This window comes from Balaenoptera musculus, chromosome 11, assembly GCF_009873245.2.
Source record: "Balaenoptera musculus isolate JJ_BM4_2016_0621 chromosome 11, mBalMus1.pri.v3, whole genome shotgun sequence".
Classification (NCBI taxonomy): Eukaryota; Metazoa; Chordata; class Mammalia; order Artiodactyla; family Balaenopteridae; genus Balaenoptera; species Balaenoptera musculus.
Window position 1 is genome coordinate 37,609,811 of NC_045795.1, and position 19,932 is coordinate 37,629,742.

Sequence of the window (19,932 nt, forward strand, 5' to 3'; positions counted from 1 at the left end):
TGCTGTGTCCCTGCCGACTCTTGGATACTCGCTTTCTTTCCGTTGAAACAGAAACTTTTATTGAGCACCTCCACAACTAGCAGGCTTTAGGTGTTCTTGCAGGGGATGGGCACGCTGACAAACATGAACAGGGCACGTGCTGGAATAAACACCTTGCTCACAGGGCTGCCGAGAGGATCATACTTGAGTTATCTTGCTGCAAAGCACTTCAAAAGGTGGCACAAATAAGTGCGATTTAAAAGCCAGTTATTACTCATTTTTATTACCTAACGACTATCGGCGCCTAGCAGAACGCTTGCGTGTGCTCACACTGAAGGACTAAATAAAACCTTCAGACCCAGTGAAGTAAATAGGGCAAAACACATTTTCTAACCATGAGCTCTAAGGCAGGTTGGCGAAGGGTCAACTGCAAAGGAGGAAGACCACAACCGCCGAGGTGCAACTGGATTTGGTCTGGTGGGGAGGGCAAAGGGGTGAGACAAGGCTGGCGAGCGCGAAGGGACTCGGCCTGCAGCGGGAGGCCTCGCAGGCAGCGGGGCCCGGGAACAGGGCCGCAAAAAGGCGGGCCCAGAACTGCGGAGAAAACTCCCGAAGCCTGGGAGGGGGATTGGAAGCGCCTCAGACCATATTGGGGGCATCTGGCTTCCAGAACCTCCGAGCCCCGCCCCTGCCGCTCTCCGGGGCTCCCGGGGGAGCGCCCGGGCCTGCGGCCGCCTTCATAGTCTCCGAGCCCACAGCCCGGTGGCCCGCGACCACTGACCCGCGGCTCACAGCCCGGCGCTGAGCCAGGACCCGACCCCGCCCGGGGACCGCATCCGTCGCTTACCGCCCGCCTCGCCTACCTCCTGCACTCCCCCGCCGCCGCGAGTGGTGCGGCCCGGCCCCGCCCCCTGACGCCAGCGAGGGGCAGGGCGCCCGTCCCGTCACGTGACGGGGGAGTGACCTCGCCGCCCCTTGCCATGGGGGCTTCCGACCCGGAAGTGGCGCCCTGGGCTCGCGGCGGTGCCGCGGGGATGGCGGGAGCCGGAGCAGGAGCTGGAGCTCGCGGCGGAGCGGCGGCGGGGGTCGAGGCCCGGGCTCGCGATCCGCCGCCTGCACACCGCGCACATCCGCGCCACCCTCGGCCTGCGGCGCAACCCTCGGCCCGCAGGATGGACGGCGCATCCGGGGGCCTGGGCTCCGGGGACAACGCCCCGACCACCGAGGCTCTTTTCGTGGCGCTGGGCGCCGGAGTGACGGCGCTCAGTCACCCGCTGCTCTACGTGAAGCTGCTCATCCAGGTGTGGGGCCAGGGGCGCCATAGGGAGGTGGGGGCTGATAAGAAGGTGACAGGCCAGGATCTGGAGGAGGATGGGGGTGGGGGAGTCGATGGCGACGGATTTGAGGAGAGGGGCGGGGACGGCGGGTTGGTGCGCAGAAGGAGCGGGAGAGGAGGAAAACGGTGAGGGATTTGGGGATGCAGGAGAAGGGGGCAAAGGGGTCAGCGACAGATTTGGGAGAGGGTGGAAGGAACAAGGGATTTGGGGGTGCAGGGGAGGGGGCGATGGAACGGAGAGATAGGTTTGGGAGACGAAAGAATGGAGGCGATGGACTTGGACTAGGAGGGAAGTGGCAGCATTTTGGGGTGAAAGAAGAAACAACGGAATTGGGGGAGGGGTGGGAAGTTTTGGCGATTGGGTGGGGAGGAGGTTTGGGGGCCAAGGCAGAATATTCAGAAGATGAGCACATATTTAGGGTGAAGGGAAGCAAGAGCTCTGGATTTGATAGAGTTGGATTTAAAGCGGTTTGGGGTGGGGGGGGAACAAAGGACTGGGGGTCATGGCCAAAAATTTAGGAAAGAAAAAGGGGCATCAGACTCCAGAGAGGAGGGGACGGGGGCACTGGATTTAACGGTGACGGAATTTGGTGGGAGAGGCGGAGGCGAATCGGGTTACAGGAGATGGGGGCTCTGGATTTGATGGCGACGACAGATTTGATGGGAGGAGGGGACAGGATGACGTGCTTTGGGGGAGGGGAACAGATAGGGCGACGCAGTGGGGGAGGGGTAGTGGCGATTTGTCTGGAAAGGGGAGCCAGGAGGCTTTTAGGGGGAAAGGGATGACGCATTTGGAGGAGAACATTGAATTCACGGTTGGGGCTGGGAGCTGTATGGGGGGATGGGGTGAGGGGGATGGGCGTAGTGGAATTGGGCAGAAGGGCCAGTTGGAACACAGGGTGGCAGGATGTGTAGGGGCTGGCAGAAAATGAGGCCAAGGTAGGATGTCTCTGGAATCGAGGCATGCAGGGGCACTTGGCATATTTGGTGGGACCAGCAGTGCCTTACAGATGAATTGGACTGCTTGAGAAAGGGAGAGATGGAGCTGGAAGGGGGCGCCCGAGCTGAGGTGGAGGGAGTGCATTTGGCAGAATTAGGTGGGCATGACTGAGATGAACACAATGTAGATGTGGATAGTTTGGGCTTGGACTAATATCTGAAGATTTAGCCTAGAATTTTCAGTTAAGGGGGGGGAGGGTTTGAGATGGAGACCTAACCAAAACTTGAGATTTGATTTGAGTTGAGACAAATGGGTATCAGATTTACTGTCCTGATAATGGACTGAGAATGGGAGATACAGTTGGAATGAGAGGGACTTGAGAATAGGAGTAATTGAAATCTGGGGTCTGAGGAATGGAGGCAGTGGATTTTGGAGTGTGACAAGGACTGTGACAAAGAATGAGGAGATTCCTTCAGGGACATCACGGTGCCTGACTAGAATCTAATCGTGACTGAGATTTGGAAATGGCTGACGGGGGAAGGTTGAGACTGGCGTTTGGTTGTGATTTGGGAGTGAGGGCTGCTTTACTTATAAAAATTCAGGTTGTATTTGCAGCAATAGAGATTCCAGCTTTGGGAGAGAAATTGAGGCTTTGGAACTGGTGGCACCTGAGATGAGAAGCAAGGATGATGGAGTGAGATTGGGTGAGGGCTGGGACTTCAGGGTGACTGATGGGAGTGTCTGTGGAATGGAGGATGTTGGAGTACAAGGAATGGGGGGAGTGCTCCATGTGAAGGAACCTGGAAGTGGCTCCATCATTTGGACCTTGGTAGGTTTGGTTTTCAGGAGAAGAAAATTGAAATAAGGGTCACTTGGAAAGGCAATTGAGGAATGAGAGAGAATGGAGAATGAGGGAGGATAGGGAATTGGGGAATGAGGAAGTCCAGAGGGTGAGAAGAACTGTATGGGGGGAGGATAAGGATGGGTGAGCCCAGTTGGGGTGACTGAGGTGGTCTACCTGATGTGAACGCAGCTTGTGCTGAGTGTAACATATTTGAGGGTGAAGTCTTTTTTTTAAAAATTAATTTATTTATTTTTGGCTGTGCTGGGCCTTCATCGCTGCACGCGGGCTTTCTCTAGTTGCGGTGAGCAGGGGCTACTCTTCGTTGCGGTGCGCGGGCTCAGTAGTTGTGGCACGCAGGCTGTAGAGCGCACGCTCAGTAGTTGTGGCGCATGGGCTTGGTTGCTCCACAGCATGTGGGATCTTCCTGGACCAGGGATTGAACCCGTGTCCCCTGCATTGGCAGGCGGATTCTTTTTTTTTTTTTTTTAATAAATTTATTTATTTTTATTTATTTATTTTTGGCTGTGTTGGGTCTTCGTTGGTGCGCGCGGGCTTCCTCTAGTTGCGGCGAGCAGGGGCTGCTCTTCGTTGCAGTGCGCTGGCTTCTCTCGTTGTGGAGCACGGGCTCTAAGCACATGGGCTTCAGTAGTTGCGGCACGTGGGCTCAGTAGTTGTGGCTCACGGGCTCTAGAGCACAGGCTCAGTAGTTGTGGCGCACGGGCTTAGTTGCTCCGTGGCATGTGGGATCTTCCCGGACCAGGGATCGAACCCGTGTCCCCTGCATTGGCAGGCGGATTCTCAACCACTGTGCCACCAGGGAAGCCCGGCAGGCGGATTCTTAACCGCTGTGCCACCAGGAAGTCCTTGAGGGTGAAATCTTAATGGGTATAGCTTGGGAATCAGAGATAACATCTTGCAAAAAGGAAGATCCCAGTTTGGGGTTGGATGGCAGGACTGGATTGGCAGATCTGGGGGTTGTCCCGATTAAGTGAGTAAGAATGCAGTGCCTGAGATCAGGGCTCATGGGTGTTAGAGATTTGAGGGACTGGCTCTGCCGGTATATGGTATAGAACCACAGCTTTGGCTGTGGTTAGGACTGGGTTAACAGATTTGGGGATGAAATTGGGTGAGTACACTTGGGAACAAATAATTAGAACTTGAGAGTGAAGGGAATAGGAGTGAGATAGGGTCAGCGTGCCTTTGATAACACAGGTGGAAGTTAAGAAAATAGACTCAACAGATTTGGGAGCCATGGGGATACAGGATGAAGGGAACAAGCAGGTTTAAGGGTGAAATTGGAATCGATGGGCCTCCCCAGTTGTTGTGACTGGAGTGGATAAGGCAGCAAAAGAACATTGGCTCAGACTTGGAGTTGAGGGTGTAAATGGAATGCTGCCTGTATGAGAGAACAAAATCAAAGCAAAACTAGCCTCAGAACCTTCGAGCTTTTAACCCAGAAGGGGAAAGGTCTGGAAGGGGAGGGCTAACTGCTTGGTCACCTGGCCATCCCTTTCCTTCAACTCCCCTGGGCTAGATGTTTTTCTTTTAAGAAGTTCTCCATCGTGGAGGGAGTTTCTTAATTATGATCAGTAATCTGTCATGTAGCTCAGAATCCCATCCATAACGGACAGCCTGAACTTCAAAACACTTGACTAAGGTGAGGAAGAAAGGAAATTGAGCCCCGAAAACGCTGGAAGCATACCTAGTTCTATTTAAGGCAGAGCTTCCCAACCCTGCTGTTTCTACCCTCTTCCACATCCAAGAGGAGCTCCTCTGGTCCATGGATTTGTCTGGCCTGCTCTGAGGGACAGGGCTACGGCCCTGGTCCCCCGCCAGGGAAGGGCCTTCTCACACCCCACTAAGGCGCTGGTCTCCTAGACACCTTGCCCCTTGTGTGGCAGCAGAGAATCTTCTCATTAATCGGCAGCATAACAAATGGCCTCACCCCTCAGGAGAAGCCTCTCCTCCTCACAGAGGTTTGGGTGGCTTGGTCCTTCACCCACCCATGAGTTTAACACATACCTTAATTATAACCAGCATCTATACAGCAAGAATTATGATAACCCTGCAGAAATGACAGGGTCATTCTGTCACAGGGATATGGGGTGATCAAGATTAGATCACAGCTGAGGAATTGTTTGAGGAGCAGCTGGGATTTGAGGTGGCTGGGAGTGAGAGGGACAGATTTGTCGACATCTGCAGTGGGTACAGTAAGAAATTTGAGTGTGGGGTGAATGAGCTATCTGAAGTTTGGGGCTGAGATTTGGGTGTGATGTGTTTTGGTGTTGCCACGTTTGGGATTGAGACTGGACTGATGTTTTAACCTGGTGATGAGAATTAACTGAGATTTTTTTCTGAGATGAGTATGGGGTTTGAAGTACATAAACATGGGGGTTTCTGCACTGGAAATATCTGGAATTGGAAGGTAAGAATGTTGAGGGATGGGGTGACTTGGATTGTGGTAAGGGTGGTATCTGGGACTGGACATTTCTGTGTGTTGGGAGATTACACGATGTTGGCAGTTATAGACACTGATGAAATTTTGGGTACGTTTTGATGGGGAAGACATCAACAGAAATAGCATTAGACTTTGTGGGAGAAGAGTTAGAGGCCTGGGAAAAGTGAGAAGTAGTGAGACTGAATCAACAGTAGAATCTGACTTTCCCTTTGTATTTGTTGATTCTGAAGGTAGGTCATGAGCCGATGCCCCCCACCATTGGGACCAATGTGCTGGGGAGGAAGGTCCTCTACCTGCCGAGCTTCTTCACCTACGGTGAGTGTGCTTCCCAGGCAGGAAAGCCCACACCGAGAGAGACAAAAAAGAAGCGTCAAACACGGAACAGGCCCAGGTGGCCCTGGGGAGCACGCCGGGCAGCATGGGGCACCCAGAGTCAGAGCTGGCATGGAAGAGGGGTCAGAGGCAGCAGGGTGTCAGGATGGGAGCAGGTGACCAACACAGCTTTCATCCGGCTCCTCTGTGTGAGCTGCCAGCTGTCAGCCCAGGCAGCAGGATAGGCAGACAGGTACCTGAGAGAGGGCAGTCCAGGACAATGGTCCCTGTCATCCCGGCTACCCCAGGCTGTGCCTGGAAGCGGGGGTAGGGGGTGGTTTTCCTTTTTTTTTTGGCCTTCTGAGCAGTCTGGCTGCCCTTTTAGCAGTTCTTTTGCTTTCCTGCTCCTCCAGCAGGAGGCCCATTGGGGCCTCCTGGGTTCTTTTCTTTTGTCCCGTTCCCCTGCATTCCTCAGGCAGTGGTGCCTACTCACTCAGGCATCTCCATCCCCTGGGTGTAGAACAGTACATGGTGGGTCTCGGCTTCACCCCTGGTGTGCCCTCGTGAGCTGCTTGAGCTCAGGAAGGCTGCTAACTGCTCTGGCCCCATACTCCTTATCAGCTTCTTCATGCCCAGGCCCTCCATACAAGCACCCACCCCCTCCGCCCCCTGCAGCCTTGCCTGCCAGAGGGTCTCTCCATCAGGAAGCCCACCACGGTGGAGCTTCCCTGATGCCAGCAAAGCCCACCGGCTGCCTGTGCTGCTCATCCCCTGACCCCCAGCTGGCCAAGGCCGTTTCAAACCCACCATCCCTGTCCCTCTCCCAGTCCCCACCCTTCCCAGACTTCTTTTTTTTTTTAAATTTTTTATTTTTTTGGTCACACCACACGGCTTGCAGGATCTCAGTTCCCTGACCAGGGATTGAACCCGGGTCACGCCAGTGAAAGCCTGGAATCCTAACCACTGGCCACCAGGGAACTCCCCAGACTTCTTTAAATGTGCCTTTGCTCTCTGTGTTCACAGCCAGGCCGACCCTCTCATGCTTCCTCCACCTCTGCTCATCTTATCTGTTCAGTCAGTCTAGAATGTTCTCTGAAAATCTTTCTTTCTGCCAAATAACTTGGGGCCTCGCCTCCTGTCACCTTATTTTCACTTCACACCCTGCTGGCAGAATCTGACGTCATGTTTCTCTTCCAGTTTTGCCACCTCATTGTTGAGTACAGTATAGAGCCAGGTGGAACATGTCATTTTGTGGGGAAATCTGTTCATACTTGTTTCACTTAAAAGTTGTCAGTGGGGGAGGAGGATGTCACAGAATCAGGGAGGCACCCCCCACTGTAGTGCAATGAAGCCGGTATACAGAGCGACGCTGGATTTGCGGGAGGCCAGGGTGGCGGGCTGCCAGCCCCTACGTGTGATTCCTCCATACACCACTATGCAGGCTCTAGCCATAGAGAGGTTGGAACCCAGATCATCTCTGTTCATGTCACACAGTCATTCCCGAAAGGACTCAGGGCAGAGGGGTCTTGACAATCATCTTACTGCCTCTTGCAAAGATGAGCAGAGTTCTGAGGTGCTCCCCCCGCCCCCCGCCATTTATATAAATGTTGTTTCAGTGCAGATGGTGTAAGCAGATTCCTGGTGTTGGGGAGGGGGCTCAGCTGTCTGACTGTCTAACGACTGTCTGGACGGGGTCTACTGCTCCCCGTCAGCTATGAAAAGCGCCACAGCTGCCATGACATTCTTTGGTGTTCTCCCGGAAAGAACTTCCTGGAGAGTTTTCAGGGACTGCAGAGAAACCATGGAATGATGGAGCCCCTTGCCAGCCAGGGGGCCCTTTGGGCCCACAAAGGCCTCTGTAGACGTTTCTGCATACCTTTGTCTGCTCTCACTTGTTCGTAATTCAGCTCTGAGATGGGGAGAAGTAGGGGTCCTTACTCCCTTTTTTTCTGGCTAGGAAATTGGATGGAAAGAGGTTAAGTGTCCTGCTGGAGACCACACTCAGGCTTTATCCCGCCAGCTCTCCCTTCTGCTGACTGGCTCTCCCCTCCCCCAAAATAAACCTTCCTTCTGCCTGTTCACTCTGTGAAGCAGGGCATCCTGGCCACGTCGCCCAGTGTCCTCTCTCCGCCTACTCCTCTCTTTCCAGCACCACCCCAGTCTCAGGAAGCCAAACATGCAGGTACCAGGTGTTCTCGGGACCAGGGGAAGCCCATACAGCTGCCACATGGAATTGCTGTTGGCAGACATGTGGCAGAGGAGAGAACGGCACCCTCCCTTGCTGGTTCCCGCCACTGTGCGGTGCTGGAGAGCTAAAGTCTTGGCTCGAGGGGAGCACATTGTCTGAGGGAATGTTCTGCCAGCTTCCAGGTATGCAGGTTTATAAAAATACGTCTCCTTTTTGAACGTCATTTAAAAGTTGATATTGAATAAAACAGCAAAACATTAAGAAAGTATCCTTTTAGAGACCCAAACAAAAAAACACTGACTCAAACAGGGTCAGGGTCCAGCTTCCCTGACCACTTAAGTTTTTTTCTATAGAATAGTTCATTGGTGCCTCTGTTTTAGTTACTTCTCCACTGGCTTTCCCTCCTGTAATTAATAAATGCCAGTAGGTGCCCGGTGGGATCCTGGATGCAGCACAGTGACGAGGTGGGAATGGCCCTCTCCGTGGCATGCTCAAAGGACACTCTTGAGCCTTTCCCCTGGGAGCCCTTCCTTTTCCTTTTCCCCTGCCTTAGGTTGCAAACTTCATCACCGCTTGCGGTTGCCTTTTTCCATTTTTTCTTTTCCCAGAAAAAAACATTTTTTATAAGCAACAGAATTGGTTCCTAGGTTGCAGCACTTAAGTTGCTGAGTTGAAAAACTGTAGCTAAGTTTGCCAAGTAGATTTTCCAAACTACAAAAAGAAAAACATATGAACTTGTTCATCAGAAAAATATGTTTTGAAGGTTTTACAAAAAGAAATGGGCTAGAGAAGATGTTTGGGAGTGGGGCCCGATTGCTTCCGGGGTCCTGGACAGTGCTCCCTTCTGTGACTGAAGTCAGCAGGTACTGAAGAAGGACAAGCTGCGTCTGGTCTGGGTGTGAATGTGACCCAGGAGTGGGTGCGTCTGGGCTGGACGTGACGCTGCCACTTCTGCTTTCTTGTAGCCAAGTACATTGTGCAAGTGGATGGGAAGATAGGGCTCTTCCGAGGCCTGAGCCCCCGGCTGATGTCCAACGCCCTCTCCACCGTGACCCGGGGCAGCATGAAGAAGGTGAGCCCGGGGCGAAGCCAGGACCGGTTGCCCGAGGTTCCCCTGAGCCCCCTGCCACCCGTGGAGGCAGCCATGTGCACTGGTCCTGCTTCTCGGTTCCCAGACTGGTCAGGGCTCCACCCCAGCACCAAAGGCAGACTCCAAGCCCTGGTGGTCCAACGCCAAGTCTCCTCAATTGGAAAGGTCCCTGCCTCACCATCTGTCTGCTTTCTTACAAATGTGACACTAGGCGGGGACTTTCTCCCCGCTAGCTCCAGCCCCAGGGGGTTACCCGAGGCGGGCCCAGCTAATGGACATGGCCAAGAAAATAGTAGGAGCTGTTTCCTGCCCTCTCCATCCCTTCAAAGTTACATCGAAGAGGCGCACCTGTATTTTGCTTTTGATCCACCTTTGTTGTTTGCATCTCAGGTTTTCCCTCCAGATGAGATTGAACAGGTTGCCAACAAAGATGACATGAAGACTTCTCTGAAGAAAGTGGTGAAGGAGGTGGGTACCTGGAATTAGAGAGGGGAGCCTGATTATCTCTCACTGCCCAGTTGGGCAGGTCATTGAAGAGTCACAGTTGGGGCCTGCTGTGTGCACAGTGGGGTGGGATGTGGAAGGAGCCCCAGCAGGGCCACTGCAGGGAATCACAGAAAGCCTCTCAGCCGCCACGGGACCTGGCCTGGGAACTGGCAGCAGTCCTGGGTAGAGGGAATTTTGCATGGGTGACAAGGGGGGCCATCTGAGGTAGACCGACCCCACATGGGTGCTGCAGGATCCCAGTTTTTCCCCTGTAAATGCTTGTAGCTCCCCGTGAGCACCAGTTCCAGAGACAGGCCAGACCAAGTCCCCGCCCTCTGCTCTCTTGCAGACCTCCTATGAGATGATGATGCAGTGCGTGTCCCGCATGCTGGCCCACCCCCTGCATGGTGAGCCGCCCCATTGGAGACTGCATCTCAGCCGTGGGGTGACCCCTCATGGGCTGTAGACGGGCAGCAGTAGAATTACTGGGAAGTAGTATCACTGGAATTGGCCGGGAGTTCAGTCCAGAGGGAGCTGGGGCTCTTCCCAGGCAGAAGAAATGGGATGCCGTGGTCATGGGGTGTGATGGGGAATCCCAGGGGCCCTCCTCCCCTCCCACGCTCTGACACGGGCCGTGTTGTGCAATGGCCACTGTGCCGGGCACCCCACCCACAGCTGGGGAGTCTTGGGCTTTGGCCACCATGTCACCTGTGTGTGTTTTCTCTTTCCTCAGTCATCTCAATGCGCTGCATGGTCCAGTTTGTGGGACGGGAGGCCAAGTACAGGTGGGTAATTCTTCTCAGGGTTGGCAGGAGTGGCCCTGTCACTATTCAGAGTCTGCCAGGACAGGCCGTACTGGGGTCAGCTGCTGCCCCGTTTCTGCCCTATTTCTTATGTGCCAGCTTCAGAGGAATGGGGTAGTGGCTTCCATAGTCTGGGTCCAGGGGTATTTTCTCCCTCTCTTGTCTGGGGCAGCCCTGGATGAGCCTAGATGCCCTACAGAGGGGTGAGTGGGATTGGAGTCCAGTTGGATTAGGAGTCCTGGTGGGGTTCCCTCCTAGACCCCCTAGGTTATGCCCTAGCCCTTTTTCCAGCTGTCACAGAAGCCAGCTTAGAGTTCGTTTCATCCTCTCCTAAGCGGCCGTCCACCCCATGGCCTTGGGGCTTGGCCCTTCCATTGTTTACCAAATATTTACCCAGCACCTGCCATGCCTGGCACTGAGCTGGGTCTGTAGGGGCATAGGTGTGTTGACACAGTCCTTCCCTGTGGCACTTGTGCCCTCCCTGCCCCTCTGAGGCTCAGTGCAGGACAAGAGGTGGGTCCTGGAGGCTTGTGGCAGGAGTACATGCATCTGTTATCCTTCCTCACTCAGATTCTCATTTCCTGGGTTCAGTTGTTTGCTGCTGCTGTCCTTGGGGCCACCGCCCCAGGAAGCTTGGCTGCCATGGTGCCTCATTTTGAGTTCACTAATGGGAAATTGGCCCATTCCCCCATTGGGCTTAGAACCCAGTGGGCTGAGCCACTGTCCTGAGAAGAAGGGTAGTGGGGCCTGGCAGGGCTCTGGCTCCCACCGTCTTTCTCCTAGGCCACCCTGGCCCTCTCGGCTTCGCAGAACCTCTATGCAGAACAGGTCACTTGGCATTGTCACAGGTCACAGAGGTTGCACTTGAGCCTCCTTTGCATTTCACACCTAAGGCATCCCAGCCTGTCCCGTGATCTCTAACAGGCTGCAGTGGGCAGGGTGCGCATCCCCGAGTTCCCTGCTGCGGAGGGCCAGATGCCTTTTCCTAAGCTGCGTCTGTGCAGTCTGATTGCAGGGCCTTCTGCTGCAGGGCCCTGTATTCCTTCTCTGCCCTCTGGGAAGGTGCTTCTCTCCACTCGGCACCTCTCCTCCTCTCTCTGTGGGACATGCAGGCTTCTTTGCCAGAAGGTTGTTCAGCCAGAAGTAAGCACTAGGGCCAGGCAGGAGAAGGTCCCGTCGCCTCTGCAGCAGCCCAGGCTAGAAGGTTCATTCCTACATTCCAGATCCATAGAAAAAAGCAGTAGAGAACTGGAGTTCTGCCCCTGTGGGTGGTTGGGTTTCCCCAGTCTCCATAAACTGCGTAGACGCCCTCTCACTCCCAAACAAGAGCTGTAATCATCTCCACTTGGGTTCTGCCTGGTGACAGAGAATGCCCCCTCCCCATCCCGGCCAGGACTGGATGGCTCTGAGCAAAGGTGGCAGGCTCTGCTCCACACCAGGGCACGGGCTTCTCCAAGGTGCCCGGGTGACGTTGTATCCCTGTGTTCTCCACAGCGGCGTGTTGAGCTCCATTGGGAAGATTTTCAAAGAAGAGGGGCTGCTGGGATTCTTTGTGTACGTGAGTTTATACACCCCATAACTGGCCACGGAGCATGGCTCTACTAACAGGCGCATTCTCAACCCTCAGGCCACAGCTATTGGCCTCAGACTAACCACAGGGCTCTGTCCCTGCCTGAGCAGCTGCACCTTGGCCCGTAGAGCTCCATGGCCTATGCGAGCTACGGATCATCGGGAACAAAGCTGCCCAGCCCCGTCCACATCGCGGCTTACACAGAAATGGTACTGTTTGTCCAGCACGCTGGGGGTGGGGGTGGCCAAAACCACACCCCCGACCCCACTGTCCCCGTCCATGTGCTCCAGGGCTGGGGGTGCGCACGAGGCTGGTCTTCAGGTCTTCCATCGTCCTTGGTTACACTGCTGAAAAGTCACTGAAAATCTGTGACTTGGGCTGAAGGTCAAGCCCTGGCAGCTCACAGGCTGACTCCAGCTGATGGATCCTGTTTGACATAGCACTTCTGAGAAATTAGTTCTTCATATTCAACATTTAGGATGTTTCACATAACAATCCCTATTTCTGGCTTCTCTTAAAAAGTCAAGACCTGGCCGTGCTGGGCCTGTGTTTCTGCAGAGCAGATGTCTTCAGGGCACACAATCTCCTGAGGGCCCCGGACCCCCTGCCCTCCTTGGTGTCTCACACCCATCTTACTCCACCTGTAAAGAAAGCTCACACCGAAAAGACTGTAAACTACAAACAGAACCCAAAATCCAGGCCTGACAAATATTTTTTGTTTTGCTTTTTTAAGGTCTAGGTAGAGACATATGTGCTGTTAAGTGCACAGTACACTAGACATGGGGCTCTATGTTAACTCATCTCGTGGTTTCATCATCGGCCAGGTGTTCTATGTGTAGGCGTGTGTGTGTGTGTACATGTATGTGGTTCTCACGAGGAGGTGATTTTGCCCCAGGGGACATCTGTAATGTCTGGAGACATCATTTGATGGTCACAGCTGGGATCTAGTGGGTGGAGACCAGGGATGCTGCTGAACATCCTTCAGTGCAGAGGTCAGCCCCCACGACAAAGAATCATCCAGCCCTAAAGGTCAACAGTGTCAAGGTTGATAAACCTTGATTTATATACGCACATATTCATATGTATATTCATATCTCTCTATATGTACACGTATGTATGGGTGTGCATATATATGTGTGTGAATAAATATTTGCTTGTGTGACTGGTGCTTCAGACCCTAAAACACTGCATATCACCACCTCTGGTGTTTTTCACACTCACTGTATACATTCTTTTCTGGTGTGTGAGTAGGATTCCCACACAACAGATATCTTACCCATTGGGTTCTTTTTTTTCTTCATGTGTTTGTAGAACAGGTGGTGTACGTACTCAGAAAGCACTGAGTGTACCTGTGAAAAGTCAGTCTGAGCACAGGTGGAAGCCACAGGATTGGAAATTGCATTCATGAAGGTTCACTTTATTCACATCTCTCATATCATAGATGTATTACAGGTATTTTGAACTTTCAAATATTTTGAAATAAGATTTTTGAAAATTCAAAAATCATAATTCTGTGTCCTCTCTCCAAGAGGCAGCCGTTCTCCTGGAGATCTTTCCATGTCCTTCTATATCTAAACAAGCAAATAAACACATTTAAAAAAAAACCCGCAAGGGCTTCCCTGGTGGCGCAGTGGTTAAGAATCCGCCTGCCAATGCAGGGGACACAGGTTCGAGCCCTGCTCCAGGAAGATCCCACATGCCGCAGAGCAACTAAGCCTGTGCACCACAACTACTGAAGCCCACGCGCCTAGAGCCTGCGCTCCGCAACAAGAGAAGCCACCGCAACGAGAAGCCCACGCACTGCAATGAAGAGTAGCCCCCGCTCGCTGCAACTAGAGAAAAGCTCGCACAAAGCAACAAAGACCCAACGCAGCCAAAAAGAAAAAGAAAAAAAACCCCAGAACCCACAAGTATCACACGGGACCCACTGGTCTCAATCTGGCTTTTTCCCTCAGCACTGTATCTTAGGGAAACTTCACATTAGCGTGTAGAGATGCGCATTCTAAAGGCCATCACTTTAAAAGTCAGCCCTCCTTGTAAAAGCTTGTATGGAATGTTTTTAGTGGAACATTCCAGGGGTGAATACAGGTGCAGTGAGCAAAGTGCTTTGTGAGAGTGGATTGGGTAAAAAGGCCAGGAGAAGACTGCTAACGTGTAGGTACTCTTTCATAATCTGCATTGGAAAATCCCGGATTTTGCAACATTCACGTCTTAAGGCCCAGCTTCTGTGGTTTGAACACCGCTTGTGAGTGTTCAGAGCTTAAGCTTAACTTGTGCTGTCAGATGTAGCATATAACACACATAACACCCCTCACTCCCCGTGGAGAAAGGAACACTGCTTTCCTGCTGTGGATAGCTGCTGGCCCATGTGGCCCCTGCGGGCTTCCTTCCCGAGGTGGTGCTGGTGGACATGCTGAAGTTTTGAGCTTGGAACATCCTTGCCTGCTTCCTGGGTGTGGAGCCCCCAGGAATTGTTCTCTTCCCTCCCCTGCTCACCTTTGCTCACCTTGTTTTTTAGCGGCTTAATCCCTCACCTCCTGGGAGATGTGGTTTTCTTGTGGGGCTGTAACCTGCTGGCCCACTTCATCAATGCCTACCTGGTGGATGACAGCGTGAGTGACACCCCAGGGGGGCTGGGGAACGACCAGAATCCAGGTTCCCAGGTTGGTTGGAACAAGGACTTGTCCATCTTTCAATGTACGGCTGATGCCCGGGGTCAGGGGCAGACTTGAGGACTCTGGGATTCTGAGTACTGGCCCCTGGGGCTGGAGAGGGCCTCCGGGGAGGGGTCTGAGGAGAAGACTCTGGTTGTCCCTGGGTCAGCTTTGCCTCCGAGGAGAACGGCCTCGAGAGAGGAGGTTGCTAACGAGACGTAGAGGGGTTTATGGAATGCCCGTCCCTGGGCAGCTTTAGGTCACACAGACCCTAGCTTATCCACGGCTAGTTTGAGGCAGTGACCCAAACCAAACTAGGGATCCGTGGTAAATCAGGAGGTAGACCAGCTAATAATAACCCTTGAACTTCCGCTCGGTGTTTTAGGCTTTTTCGAGCCCTTTAGTGAACATTATGACATTTGATCCTGACAGGACCTCAGTTGTGAAAGGAGCAGAGCAGGTATAACATCTTGTTTTACAGACAGATGAGACCCAGAGATTGAAGGGCTCTCCTGGGGCCCTTGCCTGCGAATTGACAGGGCTGGGACTAGGTCTTTCCCTGGGCCAGGCTGAGGGTGCTTCAGTCAGCTAGGAAGTGTACCATGCGGGTGCACCCGACTCTTGTTAGCAGTGCTCTACACAGCCTGGTATGCACAGACCTCAGCAGATTGGGTCAGGCACGGGGAGGCCTTGGTCCTTCTGAAAGGCACTTGTTGAGGAAAGGTTTCTGGGGATCTGATAGGTCAGCTGGTTCTGCCTGACCCAAGATAAGAGTTGGGGAGCAGTGATAGGCAGGGGTTCCTGGGAGCCAGACATTCTAACAGTGGGAATCAGCCACCCTCGGAGGCTGGGTGAGGGACTGGGGACCTGTCTGCCAGAATCACCTTGTTGGGGTGGGCGGGGTTCATAGTCTCCGTGTGTCTGTGTCTGGGCCCCAGAATGGCAGTTCCGGGGTGGGGGTGGTCTGGGACACAGTCTGTGGTGAGGGGTGCCTCTGAGAGCTCGCAGCTGGGGCAGAGGGAAACTGGCCATTTGAATTGGGTAGGTGAGTCTTATTGGCCTTTTAATGTGAGCAGATTCCAGTTGCTCCATAGAGAGCAGCTCCCACCTGCAATTACAGTAGCACAACAATGCCCCTTTCTCAGGGGCGTTATGGGTTGGTCAACTGCTGGTGTCACATACAGAACAAGCCTGGGACAGCTGGGGTGCCTTGAGGGGGAGGGGTGTCCCACAGCTGATTGGTTCCTCCAGTCCAAGTGGGCAGGTGTTTGACCAGGGGCTGCTGCACTTACCTCACTGAGAACAGCAGTCGACACTTCACTGAAAGTATTTTTCACGTGCTTTTCTGTGTGTGGCTTGAAGGCTCTAAGGTGAGGCTGCCACTCAGGCAGAGGGCTGAGCAAATCTCCGCCCAGGGTTGCAGGGCATCCATCCGGTGGGATGGCCATGTCACAGGAAGCTGAGGGATAGGTAGTCACCCTTTGTAGTTCGGGGCTGTTTCATGGGCAAAGTTGAATTCAGGAGTTGGGGCCTGAAGGGGGCGAGAGTTTGGTGAGGTAGGGTGGCAGTAAGCCCGGGGTTGCCCTTCACCTTTTGCTACAGGACCCAGGATTCTGTGTGCAGTTCAGATGGGTGCCTGACTTTCCATTCAGTAAGCACTTACTGTGCGCTGAGCCCTGGGCAGGCACTGATCAAGGCAAACAAAGGCCCAGCCCTCGCAGCTTACAGCTCAGAGGAGGTTACGCAGGCCACAGCCCGTGATCCCACCTACCTCGTCTCCCGCTCACCATCCCTGACTGGGTCACAGAAGGCCCTCCAGTCCGGATATCCCACTTCTGCCTCCCAGATCTTCTCTTGGCTCTGACTACCAGGCCACAGAAGCCGCTGGCAGGCCCTGAAAGGGAGCGCAGCGGGTGGGCGTGTGAGGAGCTGAGTGCAGAGGGGGTGTGAGGCCAGTGCGGAGGGCGAGGTGAAGGGGGTGCAGACCAGGCAGCGCCGACGGGGCCGGGGCCTGCATGTTTGAAGTCTGCATCTCGAGGTACCTGGGGCAAACCAGTCTCCCTTTTTGTCTTTTCAGTTCAGCCAGGCCCTGGCCATCCGGAGCTACACTAAATTTGTGATGGGGGTAAGTCTGGCCAGCTGCTCTTCCCACTGAGCTGGGGGCCTGGGCGGGGCTTCGGAGGCCAGCTCTGGAGATGGCTGGACGCAGGCCTCGGTCTAGGGTGTGCCTGCTCCTGGAGCCTGGGCCAGGGGCTTGTGGTAGGTGGGCTCACTGACCCTCAGGTCTCCCTGCAGATTGCAGTGAGCATGCTGACCTACCCCTTCCTGCTGGTCGGTGATCTCATGGCCGTGAACAACTGTGGGTAGGTGTGTGCCCCTCTGCAGGCACCCTGCCAAGGCTGTTGGGGGGACCTGGCTGAGTCCGTCCAGTGCCCTGCCCCCTCCCACCTGCTCTATGTGTGGGCTCGGCCCACCAGGCCCCCTGGCTTCCTCTGGGATTCATCGCACCCCTTTGGGAGGAATCTGTGGTTTGGTATGGGGGTGGTGGCAGCCCCAGGCCATTCCTTCATGAGGGCTCCTTTTCCTTAGCTGATCTGTCTCCCGCTGTTCTCTGGATCTAACATGCTCTCCTTCCCTGCAGGCTGCAGGCCGGGCTACCCCCTTATTCCCCAGTGTTCAAATCCTGGATCCACTGCTGGAAGTACCTGAGTGTGCAGGTAAGCCTGCTCTCCAGGGAGGTTTTTCTCACTTATCCACCACATCAGTCGGATGGAAAGGTTTTGTGGACTCTTCATTACATGGAAAGTTAAGGGGTTGTCATGGAATCCGATGTTGTAAGGAGGATAAAGAGAATGTAGACTTTTGGTTTGAGGCATTTAAATTAAATGTTCACTTTATTTTATTTGATTGGCCAAAAAGTTCATTCGGTTGTTTTCTGTAACCTGTAGAAGGGGTTTGAGGTGGTCAGGTCTGAATTTGCTTAAGAATTAGACATCAGACAAGGTCTTCTTTTCTTCAACTCTCAAATACTCTTAGAACAAGTATGAGGAAGCCCACAGGGTAGGTGGTGAAGCCCAAGAACTTCTTATACCTCAAGTAACCTGGAATGGAAACACACCTGGCATGTTGGAGGCCGGCCCCTCCCTCCACCCGTGCAGGATGCCCCAGGTGCCCAGGAGAGCCTGAGGGGGGAGCTGGGCCATGTGGTGAGCTTGGCGAGGGTGCCAGTCTTGAAGTCTTTGTGTTCTATGCCCAAGCACCCTCCTGCTGGCTGGAGCTCTGGGTCAAGGAACCAGGTGGCTGGCCCAGGACAGATCCCTGCCTTTTCCTGGCCTTGGTTGGCTTCAGAGTAAAATGGGGCAGTGGCTTGGGCAGGAGGAGCTAGCACACTGACTGGCCTCAAGGTTGAGAAAAGGACTGATAGGAGGAAAGCAGGGAGGCCAGAGACAGACGCAGGCCTTCCAGCGAATCCAGTTGGTCCTACATCCATCACGTCCTCTAGTATTGGAGGAGCCCCAGTCCACTTGGGCTCTGAAGCCAGAGGGCAGTGGGTCTCCACTGGGGGTTTCCTACTCAGTAGCCTGGTCAATACTGGACACCCCGGACTTCCCTGGTGGTGCAGTGGTTGAGAATCCGCCTGCCAGTGCAGGGGACACGGGTTCGAGCCCTGGTCCAGGAAGATCCCACATGCCGCGGAGCAACTAAGCCCGCGAGCCACAGCTACTGAGCCCGTGCGCCACAACTACTGAAGCCTGCGTGCCTAGAGCCCGTGCTCCACAACAAGAGAAGCCACCGCAATGACAAGCCCGCGCACCGCAACGAAGAGTAGCCCCCGCTCTCCACAACTAGAGAAAGACTGTGCGCGGCAATGAAGACCCAACACAGCCCAAAATTAAAAAAATAAAAAAGAAAAAAATACTGGACACCCTGTGGCATGAAATAAACTGCTCCCTTGTGCTTCAGCACAGAGCAGATTCTGACCTTGCCCTCAGGAATGCAAACCTAGGCCTTCTATCTCCGATTCTGGGGTCTCTGAGCTACTGGACCCTTCTTTGCCTTTCGCTGGCCTGGCTCTGGGGTGGGATGAGAAGCGTGGCCTCCCTTTCACTGACCCTACTGCTCCTTCCAATCCAGGGCCAGCTCTTTCGAGGCTCCAGCCTGCTTTTCCGCCGAGTGTCATCAGGATCATGCTTTGCCCTGGAGTAACCTGAATCACCTAAAAAAAAACACGCTGTCTCAGCCTGGCCACCGTGGGTGAGGCCTGATCATCTCGGGGCACCTGTAAGACAACCAACCCAGCAACACCTAGATGTGCTCCAGCACAGCTGGGCTTCGGTTTCCATATATGCCATGTGTCTGTCCAGAAGTAGGGGTTGGGTGGGGGTGAGGCTGCGTCCAGTGGATTGGTCACTGTTAGACCTGGGGAAGGTGGGGTGGGGCTGGGGAATTGGGGCAGAATCCCCTTACTTTGCAGATTTCCTGAGTCTGCCTTGTGCAGGGGGCCAAAGAATGGCTTGTGGAGGCCCACGTTGGATGGGCAAAGGCTCATGAAGTCAGGTCCCAACCCCCATTCACACCCCTCGAGTCAGCCCCAGCTCTCATCCTGCAGCTCAGCTGGGAGTTTCACTCTCTTTCTTTGTAAATAAGGTGTGATCCCCTTTCACGAGGCCACCATCATGTCCAGGCCTTTGCTAGGAGGCTGTCTTCGTTTTTCTCAACACTACTTTTCTGATAAGGCAGCACCTTCTGAAAGGGAAATCATGTGACTGCTCAAAACGTGTCATTCTCGTCAAATGTTCATTGGTTTAATGGTGATGCCTTACGTGCAGGATATGGTTACCTGTGCACTTGTGAACACCCAGATGTTTGGCAGATCAGTGTCTATTCCTATCCAGTTTGAAGTTCCTAATAAGATTTGACCCTTTCTCCCTCAAATAAATGCATTGGTGGTGATTTGGAGCTTTGTGGGGAGTCCCTTATTTTTATGAGCTTAACTGTCTGCAGGGTCTTTCTCAGTCCTTTGTGGTTGTGTGAGAAGGGTTGTGTGTAAAGTGACAGGACTGGGGGCAGCCTGGCCTGGGCATGAGAGGTGCCCGGGCTTGGTGTAGATCAGCCGGGCGGCAGGCCGGGGGGTGTTGAGGGAGGCAGGGCGAAGGCTCGGGTCATTGGGTGGTTTTCTGAATTAGACAAGCCGAGACTCCAGTTCACAGAGCAACAGCTAGTGCCTAGGCCTCTTCCCAGGGAGACAGGAGCTCTAAAGGTCCTCCCAGCT

At 53.9% G+C, this 19,932-nt stretch overlaps 2 protein-coding genes across 4 annotated transcripts in view; one reads left to right on the forward strand and one right to left on the reverse strand.

Annotated features, from left to right (window-relative positions):
- Window positions 1–937, reverse strand: part of FGD2 (FYVE, RhoGEF and PH domain containing 2) — a 42,324-nt gene extending 41,387 nt beyond the window's left edge. The window contains 1 exon segment of the mRNA XM_036868597.1: window positions 827–937. The gene's annotated coding sequence lies outside the window, so the exon portion shown is untranslated.
- MTCH1 (mitochondrial carrier 1) lies at window positions 908–19,619 on the forward strand. Of its 3 annotated transcripts, none has more exons than XM_036868599.1 (12): window positions 908–1,280; window positions 5,788–5,872; window positions 9,023–9,129; window positions 9,538–9,615; window positions 9,983–10,040; window positions 10,367–10,418; window positions 11,931–11,990; window positions 14,525–14,669; window positions 16,738–16,785; window positions 16,956–17,023; window positions 17,302–17,377; window positions 18,795–19,619. In XM_036868599.1, exons 1-12 carry the CDS (start codon window positions 960–962, stop codon window positions 18,864–18,866), a joined length of 1,170 nt encoding a protein of 389 aa, XP_036724494.1. In that variant the 5' UTR covers window positions 908–959; the 3' UTR covers window positions 18,867–19,619. The 3 variants fall into 3 exon arrangements, with proteins under 3 accessions (XP_036724494.1, XP_036724495.1, XP_036724493.1); XM_036868600.1 differs by having other exon boundaries at window positions 930–1,280; window positions 14,525–14,618; window positions 18,795–18,962; XM_036868598.1 differs by lacking the exon at window positions 18,795–19,619 and adding an exon at window positions 17,697–18,253 and having other exon boundaries at window positions 938–1,280.
- Window positions 19,620–19,932: the final 313 nt, after the last annotated feature.

Excerpts from the sequence above, each read along its gene's own strand:
- MTCH1 (XM_036868598.1), top strand. The coding sequence starts at position 960 with ATGGGGGCTTCCGACCCGGAAGTGGCGCCCTGGGCTCGCGGCGGTGCC. Across the intron at positions 9,130-9,537 it reads CCCGGGGCAGCATGAAGAAG|GTTTTCCCTCCAGATGAGAT; the intron begins GTGAGCCCGGGG and ends TTTGCATCTCAG. Across the intron at positions 10,041-10,366 it reads GCTGGCCCACCCCCTGCATG|TCATCTCAATGCGCTGCATG; the intron begins GTGAGCCGCCCC and ends CTCTTTCCTCAG.